At 36.2% G+C, this 15138-nt stretch overlaps 1 protein-coding gene across 1 annotated transcript; it reads left to right on the top strand.

Annotated features, from left to right (window-relative positions):
• The first annotated feature begins 537 nt into the window (after positions 1-537).
• On the top strand, positions 538-11552 carry LOC140160155 (uncharacterized). Its single transcript, XM_072183435.1, has 8 exons — positions 538-859; positions 1120-1191; positions 2860-2931; positions 3389-3463; positions 3667-4965; positions 5353-5643; positions 8763-9037; positions 11305-11552. The coding sequence occupies exons 1-7, from the start codon at positions 538-540 to the stop codon at positions 9020-9022; spliced, it is 2391 nt and encodes a 796-aa protein (XP_072039536.1). The 3' UTR covers positions 9023-9037; positions 11305-11552.
• The last annotated feature ends 3586 nt before the right edge of the window (positions 11553-15138 follow it).

The raw sequence follows: 15138 nt of genomic DNA, 5'->3' as shown, positions 1-15138 counted from the left end.
CAAAAACATTGGTTCCACTAATGTAGGAAAATAAAATCCCAGACCCATGACTGTTGACATCAAAATGTATATATGATACGGCTATACTTTTCATCAAAAATGCCCTTCTCCCTTGTATAAATATATTTGTAAGAAAAAACTATCACTGGACTTGCTAAGATACGCATTATGTGGTATCCCAAAGACTCCCATTTGACCCCAGAGATCAAATATTATCATTCATGTTGTCCCCAAAGAAGTCCTCCCCAGCCCATATTTTTCTTTTTTACCCCCCAAAGGCCGGCTTTCGCTCCCAAGACATTAAAAACTCCTACTTGGTACTCCATCTGCCCCGGGAAGAACCCATTTTAGGATCTCCCTCAAAAGCCCCTCATTCTATAGCATTTGTCCACGACCCCTCCATTTCTTTAGCATTTACCCACACAGACACCCCCCAAGACCGTGTTGTAAATGGTAACAACACATGCATATCACTTTACTATTGGAGCGCCCCTCCCCCTCCGCCCGGTCCCTTACTCTCAAAGTGTAAGGACTAAGATGTTCATTATCTTCACAGGTGCTACACTGCGGAGTTCTACATCTCAACCAAATACCCAAACCGTATTAATAACAGGAGATGAAAGGACCCAACAAACAGCTACTACTCCACTCAGTGAAAGTAAATCTACAAGAGGTACAGCGGCAACACATCATGAATCTGCCACTCCTCTAAGCCCTACTGAAACATCACAAGCAACACAACCTGAATCTTCCACTCCTGCAAGTTTTGCTGATTCAACTTCAGGAGTATGGGTGACCAAATTTATAACTGAGATAGTGACAGAAATATTATCAACTGTTCCATACACAACCGCAACATGTAAGGAAGTAATTTTTGATCAGAACTATAACGGTTGGCCTATTGTTGGAATTGAGGCTGAATAACATTGACAAATAACACGTGTAAACAACAAAAACGTTTTGAATTGTATCAATAAAACATTGAGAATAACACTTTTCCCACAAAAGGTACGTGTTTATGAATAATGCAAGACGCGTAATTTTAATGAATAATGATATTATCGAGCAACCTGCCTGGGCAGGGGAAATTATCTACCTTTTGTTTGTTTTTATCGACAGACAATGGATCACCAACAGAAACCACCAGTCATATCAATCCTACTGAATCACCATGTATGTCCACAGTCCCTGGTATGTAGCACAATTCAATGTTCTGTTTCTTCAATCATTTTCTTTTAGAAAATATTCACAAAGTAAAAATGTTTCAAGTATATTACCTATAGAGAAATATATTTGCATATTTGATGGCTGTTGTTACCAGGCAACTTTTATGTTCTTTCAATAACTTTAAGACTATATCCAGTAGCAAAAGTATAATTCTATTTTATGGTATCGTACTATATCCAATTCATTAATTTCATCACATTACAGACCTGAGGCTAAATTACATGATTAAAAACATTTAAAAAAACCAGTGACAAATTATTTTGAATATATTAATAAAACATTGAGAATAACAATTATTCCACATTCTGCAGGAGGTGTTATTATAAAGAACAAAATATCAATTGTTTCAAAACCATTTGAAATATTTAGTTTTAAAAATATGTCGATAAGCTATTTTGCTACGTGAAAAGTAGTAAGACAAAACACTTTGTCAGTATCCAACTGACAACTTTTCTTACTTTAAATAATGTCATTATTAAATAATGTCATCAGAGAGAGACCCATCTCGCAAGCATTCAGTGGATCAGAATAAGATGAAAGATTCTTGCTCAGAACTATCCTGCGAGCCTTTGAATAATAGAGCAAGTTCTTTTCCAAATTTGTACAATTTTTTATGTTGTTGTTGTTGTTTTTTGTTTGGTTTTGTTGTTGTTGTTGTTGTTGTTTTGGGGAAGGGTGTTATTAATATCCCACACAGGTTGTGTGAATTTCATTTGGGGTTTACCAGAATGGGTAACTCCATTTGAAATCTATACCCCTGTGTGGGAGATTAAAGTCATGTCTTACATAGGGCATGTAGAGTGTGTACCCAGCAAACACAAAAACGTTTTTAAAACATTTAAAATAAGTTATATTTAGGGTTTTGGTTTAGGTAAAAACGTTTTAATAACATTAAAATGTCGGGTTATATAAAGGTCATGAAAACATTTCAAAACATTTTGTATGAAAACACAGTACAATAATATTTCTAAAATGTTTTAAAACAGGGTATTGTTAACTATTTTTGCAAACATATTTTGCAAAATATTTTGTCAACACTTAAATAACATTATGTTTGAAATATTTGCACCCAGCAAACGCAGAAATGTTCTTAAAATGTTTTGTTTTCAAAACGTTTTAATATCATTTAAATGTCGGGTTATATAAAGGTCATGAAATCGTTTTTAAAACGTTATTGCAAATATTTCGGGCAAACATTTTTGCAAAATATTTTTTCAACCCAAAAATAAACCAAAAATAACGTTCTGTTTAGAATGTTTAGTATCAAGTTTTCAAAAATGTTTTTGAAATCTTATTTAAACGTTTTATACCCTTTATATAACCCGAAATTTAAACGTTTTCTGAAAAACATTTTGTGTTTGCTGGGCAGTAGGTTATTAAAAATGTTTTTTAATGTTATGAAAACGTTTTATACCCATTATATACCCTTTATGTAACCCGACATTTAAACGTTTTCGGACAACCTTTTATAACCTTTTCCGAATGATGTCGAAAACGTTTTGTGTTTGCTGGGAATGGATTTCAACTTGAATAGCCAATTGATCCACGGATCAGAACATAAGCTATATATAACTTACCCATTTTGTTATACTGTACTGTTCTCATATGATTCCTTTTGTGTTATAATTGCAGATTTTACAGACCCCTGCATTTGTAAAGACCCTCCACCTACACTTAATATCACACGTCCACAATTACCTCAAAGTAAGTAAGCTACTTTAATAGTGACGTTTTGGGTACATATTGATAAAAAAAAACACCTGTTACAAATACATGTGTCAACCCAAATATCTTAGTTCACGTCACTTTTCAGAATTTCAGGAAATGACAGCCTGGGGAGTTTGTAAATAACAGTTACTACTGTATATTGGCATCTTTTTCCAAAACTGTCACTGTACGTGCTCATCTGGTATCATCAAAAAACACTGGTATCTTCAGTAATTTCAAATCAATTATTGTATGGGGTTTGAATGTTGTTGTTTTTTAGCTCTTGTGCTTTACATCTGACATGTCTCTGCTGTTTCAATTGATGTAACACTTTTACACAGCAATCATCCTATATTATAAAGAACAAGAGTAAATATAAATCTTGATGCTAAACTAAACATTCTAAGCAATTATCCAAATCAATAGTCTACCTTGCATTGGTTTTGATCGACAGGAAATGATACAACAACTGAAACTCTGACCACTATGACACAACTTACAACTCTTACCAGTCCTGCAGAATCAGCCTGTATGTATCAAAATTAATGTTGTTTCTTAAATTATATTCCAATACTTGTCAATTTGTTGATGGCTCTTGTTGGGAGACCGCTTGTATGTTCTGTCAATAACCGAGAAGAAAAGATTCAAATCCATGTCGTATGTGTTAAAAATTTCAATTCTTGTATGATGATCAACTTTCAAAAACGTATCTGCATTTGTGTTTCGCAACAGCCATTGGGTCTATCACAAAGACACTGACCACTCTGCCACAAATCATCACTCCTATCAGTCCTGCTGAATCAACTACAGGAGAAGCGGTAACACAGCCTGAATTTACCACTACTGTTAGTCCTGCTGAATCAACTACAGGAGAAGAGGTAACAGAGCTTGAATCAACCACTCCAGTCAGCCCTACTGAATTAACTACAGGAAAAGAGGCAACACAGCCTGAATCTACCACTACTGTCAGTCCTACTGAATTAACTACAGGAAAAGAGGCAACACAGCCTGAATCTACCACTACTGTCAGCCCTACTGAATTAACTACAGGAAAAGAGGCAACACAGCCTGAATCTACCACTACTGTCAGTCATGAAAAGGTAACCAATCCTCAATCTCCTACTCCTGTTAGTCCTGCTGAATCAACTACAGGAGAAGAGGTAACAGAGCTTGAATCAACCACTCCAGTCAGCCCTACTGAATTAACTACAGGAAAAGAGGCAACACAGCCTGAATCTACCACTACTGTCAGTCCTACTGAATTAACTACAGGAAAAGAGGCAACACAGCCTGAATCTACCACTACTGTCAGCCCTACTGAATTAACTACAGGAAAAGAGGCAACACAGCCTGAATCTACCACTACTGTCAGTCATGAAAAGGTAACCAATCCTCAATCTCCTACTCCTGTCAGTCCTGCTGAATCAACTACAGGGCAAAAAGTAACCCAGCCCGAATCTACCACTCTTGACATTCCAGTTGAATCAACCACTGTGCCACAAATCATCACTCCTATTAGTCCTGCTGAATCAACTACAGGAGAAGAGGTAACACAGCCTCAATCTACCACCCCTGTCAGTCCTACTGAATCAACTACAGGAGAAGAGGTAACACAGCCTGAATTTACCACTACTATTAGTCCTGCTGAATCAACTACAGGAGAAGAGGTAACAGAGCTTGAATCCACCACTCCCGTCAGTCCTACTGAATCAACTACACGAAAAGAGGTAACACGGCCTCAATCAACCACTCCAATCAGCCCTACTGAATCAACTACAGGAAAAGAAGGAACACAGCCTCAATCTACCACTACTGTTAGCCATGAAACGGTAACCCCATCTGAATCTACCACTCCTATTAGTCCTGCTGAATCAACTGCAGGAACAGATGTAATCCAGCCTGAATTTACCACTATTTATCCTACTGACAAAACGACAGAAGAAGAGGTAACCAATTACGAATCTATCACTACTGCCAGTACAGCTGCACCAACTACACTAGAAGAAGTGACTTCTGTATCATCAACGCAAGGTATAATTATTATGTTATGCTTCATGTTAATTCTTGGTCAAGGGTATAGGAATATTAAAAAGAAAAAATCAAACTGACTGTGATGTTTTACACTCAATGTATTATACGTAGGACATGCTGCGTCTCCTATCACCTCCTTTCACTAGAAATATGCAGAAAATAAATAGATTAAAAGTATAGTATACTTTCAAAAATAGTATCTTTGATTGTTCTTCTTTGTCTCTTGCCGTTTTTTTGCTTCTCATCTAACTCTGAGAAAACTTTGAATTGTGACTTATAATTATTACCTAAGGTAATAAATTAGGTATCAACATGATGAAGTGATAATGAAGGCTCTGTCCGAATCTTAAGGTGACATTTTGTTGCTCTTGCATTTATTTTACTCAGATCCAACTATCAATATTATGTATGAAGCATGTATACAAGTATATAATGAAGAGCTTCAAGTACAATGGATCTGGCCTAATGATATGACGGTTGATAGGTTTAAGATTGAATATAAAGTGATTGACTCTGATACATGGAATGACACATATGCTGAGAACTATGAACAAGGGACATTGTTGGAAGGACTAATACCAGATAAAATGTATGAGGTACATATATCTAGTATTCCGCAAGTCACCACCGCAATGCCAACCAATGTCATGCCAACTGCTGAAGTTCCTACCACAACAGGTTTGTGAAATATTTTGGGCTTTAATGGCTTTGTTAAAAGCTGTCTCAGTTAATTACCCAGCAAACACAAAGCGCCTTTTTAAAACGTTTATAAACGGGTTGTATTTTGGGTTCTGGTTTTGGTAAAAACGTTTTAATAATATTAAAGTCGGGTTTATGAAAACACACTATAACAACAATTTCTTTAAAGGGGGTCTCCAGCAATCATAACATTATGCCTTATATGTTAGAAAATAATTATCAAGCATGAATCACATGGTTTTATTTAAAACAAACTCATATTGGCCATAAAACGAATAAAACAGTCGGCTCTAACACACGATATTCAAAATCCCCGCGCCGAAATTATTTAAGTGCAATGACGTAATGGTTATTTGTGTTCCATTGTCGTCAGCCTTTATTGTATTACTGAGACGTCATTGCATTCGACAATCTCTGCGCCCGGGACTTTTGAATATCGCGTGCTGAGAGACGGATGTTTTTATTCATTTTTATGGTCACTATGAGTTTGTTTTAAATAAAACCACGTGATTCGTGCATGATAATTATTTTTCTTACATATAAGACATAATGTTGTGATTGCTGGAGACTTCCTTTAATGTTGTCAAAATTAAATTGTTAAATATTTGTTTCACACAGTTTTTGCCAAATATTTCGTCAACACTTAAATATCATTATGTTAGAATATTTTGCAGTAAGTTTTCAAAATATGTTTTTGAACGTTATGAAAACGTTTTATATCCTTCATATACCCTCTATAAAATTGAAATTTACATGGTTTGGGCAACCTTTTCTAACCTTGTATTTGCTGGGTACCTAAGTTCACCAGGTTAGTTCATGTTCTTGCTAACCTTTTTCGGCTACAAAGGCATCCCCATCAGGGATACTGTGCGTTTCAGTGGCGATACATTTACAGCCCAGTAAAGAGGGCAGTGTTTGAAGAATGAGGGAAACTACGGAGAAAATATTAAACAACATATGAAATGCATATTCATATATTTAAATTTTTGTATGTTGTAATCATAAAATGCCAACTCATCAGTATTCTCTTAAACTAATCGAGTGTAATATTTCAATCTTTTGACGTCAATCCAAAATGCCAATTGAACTCTTTCCTTAGACTGATAGGGTTACTCCAAAACACAAACGTTACATATGGTTGGAATGAGATTCAAACTGAAACTGAAATGTTCAATCTTTCATTTAATTGGAAAGGATTTGTCCCTAATTGCAGTCAGCAAAAGATTGAAAAATAATAAAGACTGATAAAAATAAATTCGATTAAGAACCATTCCTTTACATTTAAGATGTTGAAAATTCAAATCATTTGAGTGAATATTCAGCATGTTCAGTCGAGAAGGATTTGTCCATAATTACAATCAGCAAAAGAGAGTACACAACAGTGTATACAATATACATGTATATGTCCAGTTAACAATGGTTACTTCCCGACACGATTGATCAGTTCCTACTGGTTACTAGTATGAGAATTTGGTGCATCCCTCGGATATTGTATTCTTGTACTTGGAGCTGGCGGTGGGAGAAAGGGGAGGGGGGTCAAATTTATGGGGCGTGCCCCTTACGGCTACAGCCCTGCCTGCTTCCTCTGGCAATGCAACTTATGTGCAACAAGTATTCAGATCAGCAACGATTTTGTGGTTTACTGCTTGGATCAAGATATAAAGTTATAGTGGTGGCTGTGTCCATTTCTCGAAGTCACATTTTATTACCTAGCTGGGGAGATTCCTCTTTCTTTCTTTCTTTCTTCTTTCTGGCAACAAACTTCAAAATGCTTCTCCTCCTACATGTTACACCCTACAATTACGTAACTTGCCCATATGTGTCGGCTATATCCAGTGCCTATAGGGTGCAAACAGAATTGGGATCAAAGGTCATTAAAGGGGCATTTTTGGTATATAACCAAATACCTTCAAAATGCTTCTTCTGCCACATATTACATAGCACAATGATGTCACTTACACATGTGCATCGGCTTTACCCAGTGCCTAGACTAATTCCAATCAGCCGTCTACACTTCGCATGTACTGTCATGCTTCGTAGTGACGACTGATTATCTTACAGCCCAAATCATGACGGACTTCTGAAAACTATTCAATGCGACTTTGGTTATGCGCCGTAGCGCGACTGACTAGCGGCACCCGTGTACCGCGTCGCTGTACCGCGCCGCTGTGACAAGATCGCGCTCTGAACTTCTAAAAACAACAAACTCGGTCAAAAGGTCAATTTGGACACAACTGCGCACGCTCTATGCCACAGGAATCCTGTTACAAAATCCGTCACTTTTTTTCCACGTAGTTTTCTCAGTCGTCAATCCAGACGGTTGACGACTGAGGGCAGCAGTCTACCCAGTGCCCATCACTTGCACACAGAATTGGGGTCAAAGGTCATTAAGGGGGTAAAATCTTACAATTGCATTATCTTGACATCTGTAAGGGGTATGGGGCTTAAACTCAGTGACAACAAATCTCATGACCAGGGGAACATTTTGCAGGGGTCAGGTCAAAGGTCATGCAGAGGTCAAATTTTAGAAATGCATTTCCTGGACATCTGTAAGGAGTACAGAGTTTAAACTTGGTGACAACAAACTTAGTGATGTGGGAAATATTTTGGAACACTTTGCAGGGGTCAGGTCAAAGGTTATCTGGGGTCAAATCTTATAATTTCATTTTCTGGATATCTGTAAGGGATATGGGGCTCAAACTCAGTGACAACAAATTTCATGACCAGGGGAGCATTTTGCAGGGGTCAGGTCAAAGGTCATGCAGAGGTCAAATCTTAGAAACGTATTTTCTGGACATCTGTAAGGGATACAGGCTCAAACTCGTTGACAACAAACTTGATGACCAGGGGAACATTTTTGCAACATATTGCAGGAGTCAGGTCAAAGGTCATCTGGGGTCAAATCTTAAAATTGCATTTTCTGGACATCTGTAAGGAATACGGGACTCAAACACGCTGACAACAAACCTCATGACCAGGGGAACATTTTTAGAACATTTTGTAGGGGTCATTTACCTCCACAACACCAACACGCCCAGCTAGGTTTGTGGTCTATGACCACCATTTGTCACTAGTTTATTCTTTTATTTCTTGCTCAGATCCAACTATTATATTTGAAAGCGTTTCATCCGTGTATGATACAAATCTTGTAGTGCGTTGGACGTGGTCATCAGATATTCCGGTAGATGGATTTCAAATTGAATATAGAATGTCAGGAACTGATGCATGGAATGTCATATATCATGTATATGCAGAAGAAAACGAAATAATGTTGTCATTGGAAGGACTAACCAATGGATTGTATGAAGTACGGATATCCACTATGCCACATATCACCACGGTCATACCAACTATATAGTCCTGACAACTAGAGGTTTGTAAAACATTTGATCATACTTTGGGCTCCCTGGCTTTGTTAGTCTTTTGTTGAAAGGTTCTATGAAAAAGCCGGTTCAGTTACCAGCAAACAAAAAAACGTTTTAAAAACGTTTTAAGGGGGTACTACACCCATTGATTTTTTTTTGCATTTTGTGAAGAAATTACAAAAAAATTGGACAAAGTGGTATGCAAAATGAAGGGGCAAATCTTCTCGTTTTATTGGTGGCATCGGTATCAACGTAGCTTACATGCTTTTAAAAGTAGAAGCCAAAAGGTGGTACATCACTGATGATTTAAATTCACTTCATTTTGGAAAGCTTAATATCAACGGATTTCGTTAAAATTTTGGATATCTGTTGCTAACACGTTAGGGAAATAAAGTTGATATGTAAAATGGGAATAAGTGATTCCTGATTTGTTTTATGACTTCATGAACTTGGTGCTCCACAACTATCAAAAAAGGAACTGGTTAAAATGCTTCTATTTTCAATGTTGAGCTATATTTTGTATTTTTAACTTGCGACATTATTTCACTGAAACTTAATTAAGCCATAGGTAACAGGTTACCACAACCATACTACAGCAATGTTGAAAAAAAAAGTTATTCTTTTTCACCTTAACACCATATTGGGTAGTTTTTCGTAAGCTTAACTTTTGTGATTTTGGCAACTATTTTATATTTATTTGTGAAATCCATCTCAACTAGGCATTCTAAATTATACTCACCATTTACATCCCAAGGTATATTAGTATATCCACCTTGCACTTCTCGATATATATCCAGTTAAAGACAGAATATCAAAATTATTCCTCATTATGATACATTTTGTATCACAGAATCTAACATGTGTATTCAAAATTGATGCTTAAATTTGACCTGAACCAATTGACCTATAACCTGACATACGGTGACCTAATAGCCTTTTCTTCTCCTAACAACACATCAATAACAACATCAATATCAAATTGACTAATGACTATGCATCTATTGTGTAAGTGTTTATTTAATTTATTCAGTGTTATATATTTTGCAAGCCCCACTAGATTTTCTATAGAGAGTATAACAAAGGATTTAATGTATTCTATTCATGTACCCTACTTGAACATGTTGAAAAGAATAAATTATGGTTTGTTATGAAACACGCATCTGAGTTACCAGGATACGGTAAACAGAAAATATATAGGGCTAAAATGACTTACTATACAATGGTTTAAAAGCACCTTTTTTTATTTATTTAAAAAAAAATTTTATCTCACATGATCCGTGCATATATCGCCTCGCTATAAATGAAAAAATATTTTTTTAGACCAATCAAACCAATATATGGGTGTAGTACGCCCTTAAATAAGTTATATTTTGGCTATTGGTTTAGGTAAAAACGTTTTAGTAACATTAAAATGTCGGGTTATATAAAGGTCATGATAACGTTTTGAAACGTTTTGTATGAAAACACACTACAACAATATTTTTAAATGTTTTCCAAAAATGTTATTGTAAACTATTTTTGCAAACATTTTTACCGAATATTGTGCCAATACTTAAATAACATGAGCTAGGGAGGAAGTGTGCCTTGTGGGGTGGGCGTGGCGTGGTGGGCATTTTGCTCAAACACTACCCCTATGCCTGGAGTGATCAGAAAGTCCACTATCTGGCCTCAACAATTCAAATGTCAAATAAATTTTTACAAAGTTATGATGGTAAATAATTATTTCGAAAGAATAACTTTTGAAACAGAAATTTTTGGAACATGTGGCAAAGCTTCCATGAATTTTACATTCACTAACTATGGACGCCAAAGGACTTGAAGCAAGTCTAGAGGAAAACGAAAGAACTGTTATCATTGGAAGGACTAACCAGTGGATTGTATGACATATACAGATATATATTATTACACATGTCGTCACTGTCATGCCAACTATATAGTCCCGACAGTTTCAGGTTTTTGAAATATTTGAGTTAACAGTTTTGGCTCAGTGGCTTTGTTACAAGGTTCTGTGAAGAGGCCGGTTCCGTTATAGTTCACCAAGGAGGTCCCCACGTGTTGTCCAGAATTTGGTATTAAAATATTGATAACAGTGCAATAATTTGCAGCTAAGTTTAGATCAGTATGATATTAAAACATTGCCTTTGATAATAAAGACAATCCATATGCAGTTCCAAATACAGAAAAGACCATCCATTCGTGCAAAATTTCTCTGCCTTTTGTAGAAAATATTACTATATTTTGCATAATTCAGTCGTCGTTTTACTTATTTCAACAGGTTCCGGTTGATTGTTCAGACCACGAATTAAATGACACTGCCGCATATAGGACTTCGATCCAGCTAAAAGTACATTATTTTTTATACCCTAACGTATAGTCCAGGCAAAAGAATATTTCACTTGGTCCTTAGAAATCCATGTAGTGGAAAGAGGCTTTATAATTTCCATTATTTTAAGGTATGAAAATATTATAAGGTCCAAAGTCACAAGTTTGAGAAAGTAGTAACTAGTTTTGCGTCTATAAGCAGTGGAGGGGGAGGGCAAATCAACAAATTTTGATTTGCCGAAGTTCTGCAAAAAGTGAAATTTTTCGAAATTTTGGGGTTTTACGGAGGAAACCCGGGGACATAAATAAGCAATTTCATCTATTTAGAAATTTAAGGTAGCTTGTAATGGTGAACGAACAAAGATTGTCATGGAATATCAATTTGGCCGCACTGCTCATTTTGTTAGAAATCTTCAGTCCTTTTTGTATGATATCCTTGCATCATTTCCTTTTCTGAAAATTTTTACGTTCATGTACTTGTCGTCGTTTCTTTTAAAGATAAATACAAAACAATGTATAAAATTTCCCACTTGAACCTTCCTGTCCATGTAAGGTCTTTTAGTATGATGTTATGAGAACCTCGTAGTAATTCAGTGTAGTGAAAATAATAACACGGTTTAGTAAGTTTCAAGTTGAGAAAAACAAATTGCTAGATTTACCTGGATTATTACTGTACTGACAATGCGACCAATTGATGCAAGGAATTATAAGCTAGTAGGCCCTAAGGAATCATTGATATGATAAAGTGATGAGATCCAAAATAGTAAAGCCATTGGTCCCGTGTACAGAAAGAATCACCCATGTGCACGTTAAGGGGGTACTACACCCCTGGCCAATTTTGTGCTTATTTTTGCATTCTTCTCAAAAATTATAGCGCATGTCATATTGCAAACAGGGCTTTAAGCTTGTATTTGGCCAAAGGTTAAAGCAATATTTTTTTTTTAAATGTATATATTTCATAATTGAAATATTGCCGACATTTCTCATATATCAATTTTAATGTGTTTTAAATCTTTAACTGTTTTATTACTTGTGAAATGTGTATATATTGAATTGAAATACTAATGGTGAATTTTCTTATTGTGTATAAAATCTATAAGGTGTCGGTCACCCACCTTTGTATTTTTGTGAGGCCAGAGCACATCAGACACACCAAATTGCATTCTAAATACGAGGAATGTCCTTCTGATATCAAATCATTTTAATATTGTTGAAATTCGCGATATAATGCAAATTTTATTGAAAATTTTTAAAAATTGACATTGTTCATATTTAACAGTCCTCGAAGTAAACTTTATAAATTTAAAGATATTTACTTAAAGTGTGTGTAGCTGGGAGGAAAGGCCGTCCATCATTTGAAAATTTTTACCTTTCGTACAAACATTTGTCCCCAAATAATTTTTTTCTGATATTAAACTTTATGTACATATTCTTGACTACTTTGTCCTGTTGTTTTGTTGAAATTCAAATTCAAATTCAAATGCTCTTGTTCTTTGCTATGTAAATTACATTTATATTGGTTATTTCGTTGGCATGTAAGCATTATTTTTATTTCCTTTTTTGTATTATTGTATTCTTTGCATTTTTGATTTTGTCTGATCATAGACTTATATTGTTGATCTGGACCTCTTGGGTCAGTGGTGTGCCTGACAAGGGGAGGGGGATGAGAGACTCACACATTCGGGGCCATCTTGATTTTATCAAAAAAACATTGTAAAAATTGTAGCTTCGCGCGAATGAACACAATGTGTGATAAAAAGTCCAGGCACGCCACTGCTTCAGTACTTATTACATGTATTGGAAAAGCTTACCGCAATAAAGATAGAATGAATAAATGAAAATACATGTGCGTATTTCAGGCTTTACATATTTTATATGACAACAGCATTCAACATGTTAAACTACAGAAGTAGTTTGCTGATCAGCTGAAGATATAGATAGCTGAAGTAGTGTATTATTAGCGTTATCAGCTGAAGATAACTGATGAAGTAGTGTATTCAGTTGAAAAAGCGGATGAAGTAGTAGCTGAAGAAAGCTGACGAAGTATTGTGCTCAGCTGAAGAGAGCTGATGAAGCAATGTGTTCATCCGAAGATAGCTGATGAAATAGTGTACTATCAGTTGAAGATAGCTGTTGAAGTAGTGTACAAGGTTTTGGTGCTAATAACAGAGCATTAGTGTGTTCATCTAAAGCTAACTGAAGTAATATGCTCTTATCTAAAGATAGCTGATGAAGTAGTGCGGTCAATTGAAGATAGTTGATGAAGTAGTGAACAAGGTCTTGGTGCTAGTTTGATGATCCCCGTGCCATAACTCTCAATCAGCACCCCTGTAACCCAAAGCGCATCCTAGTCCGGATCCTAGTCCCCTTCGAAATGCCTGCTTTTCCCCTAGTCTCCTTCACAGTCGGTTTCTGTCGTTCAGTTCATCGCAAATAACAAACCGTCTGCAATCGAGCAGAAGCAACGACTCCTCTGATTGGCTCAATTTTCCGGTTAATAAACAGAAAGGACCCTCGAGTGCTTTAGGGGTACAATCCACGCTCAGGTGGATTGGAATGCTATCTACCCGGTCCTCTCTATTAATGGACTACGTTTGACCTATATATACTGTGCCAAAAAGTATCCGAACACTTAAAGCAAAAGCCATATTAAAACTGCACAATAAACAAGTCAATAGATGGAGAGTTTTATTTGGCACAATGCGATTTTATTCCACTAAACTATACTCATTTGAATGACAAATGGTCTCGAGTTTCAAGTAACAAATTCAAATATTTCCTCATTAAAGGCGACTTATGCTGCCTATTGTTACGGGTTCAATAAAGCCAAACGGATGAACGCTCACTCTGCTGTGATAATATCTACGTGCTTCGAGGGAAAAGCCAATGCAATTTGTTGTTACTTTTGAAAAGCTCTTTTACTTTTTTCAAATTGCTATAAGCTAGGAAAATAAAGTCATATCATATCGAATTAGGTATCAAAATACGCAGAACAATATTCTCTATCTATCTATCGTTTTAGTATCTTTAAGAAATGGCTTTTGTTTTGAGTGTTTTGATACTTTTTGGGCGCAGTGTATTACTTCAGGGAAGGTATTATGCAGCCATAGGCACACATCTTATCACCGCACACCGCATGCGTGCCTCAATAATATTGACTGATCACCGCACTCAATGTTATTGACCAATAATTGGGACGTTAACATAGTAAACCGTTGATGTCAGTCAAATCAACAGGCCAATCACAATCAACTAGATCCTTCATGTTCCCAAACAATACGTTCGCGATAACCACATGCAATCTGGACTCAAGGCTATTTTTCCCGCTTATCATACCCTCGACACATGCGCACCAACTACTTCATCTTCAGCACGCTCACTAATTTGGCTATAAATTGTATGCTTTCGGAAAATAAGTTTATCACGAGAAAGGAACCACAAGTGCGTTTACAATTTACGCTCAGGTGGTTTGGTATGCTATCTTGCTGGTAAAGTAAACAACATTTTGACATTTTTATGTTATTGTAGAGTAGGTATTATGCAGCCTATATAGCGGTGCCAGATGGTCAGTAGCTAAGAATATGCAAACATATGCAAAAATTACCCCGACATCTGGCAGGGTCTCAAGAATGAGAGGGTGAAGGGGTAAAGAAATAAAAGTGGGTGACGGGTTGTCTCTAAGTATGAAGAGCTATCTGTAACGTTAAGGTTACGCATTCACCTTGATATTTTGCCCTGCGGGGCTATTATATATTAGTTGCAAGTCCTCACTATGGAAGTCTCCGGT

Source organism: Amphiura filiformis, chromosome 1 (assembly GCF_039555335.1).
Source record: "Amphiura filiformis chromosome 1, Afil_fr2py, whole genome shotgun sequence".
Taxonomy (NCBI): domain Eukaryota; kingdom Metazoa; phylum Echinodermata; class Ophiuroidea; order Amphilepidida; family Amphiuridae; genus Amphiura; species Amphiura filiformis.
This window is presented reverse-complemented; position numbering and strand designations above follow the sequence as displayed.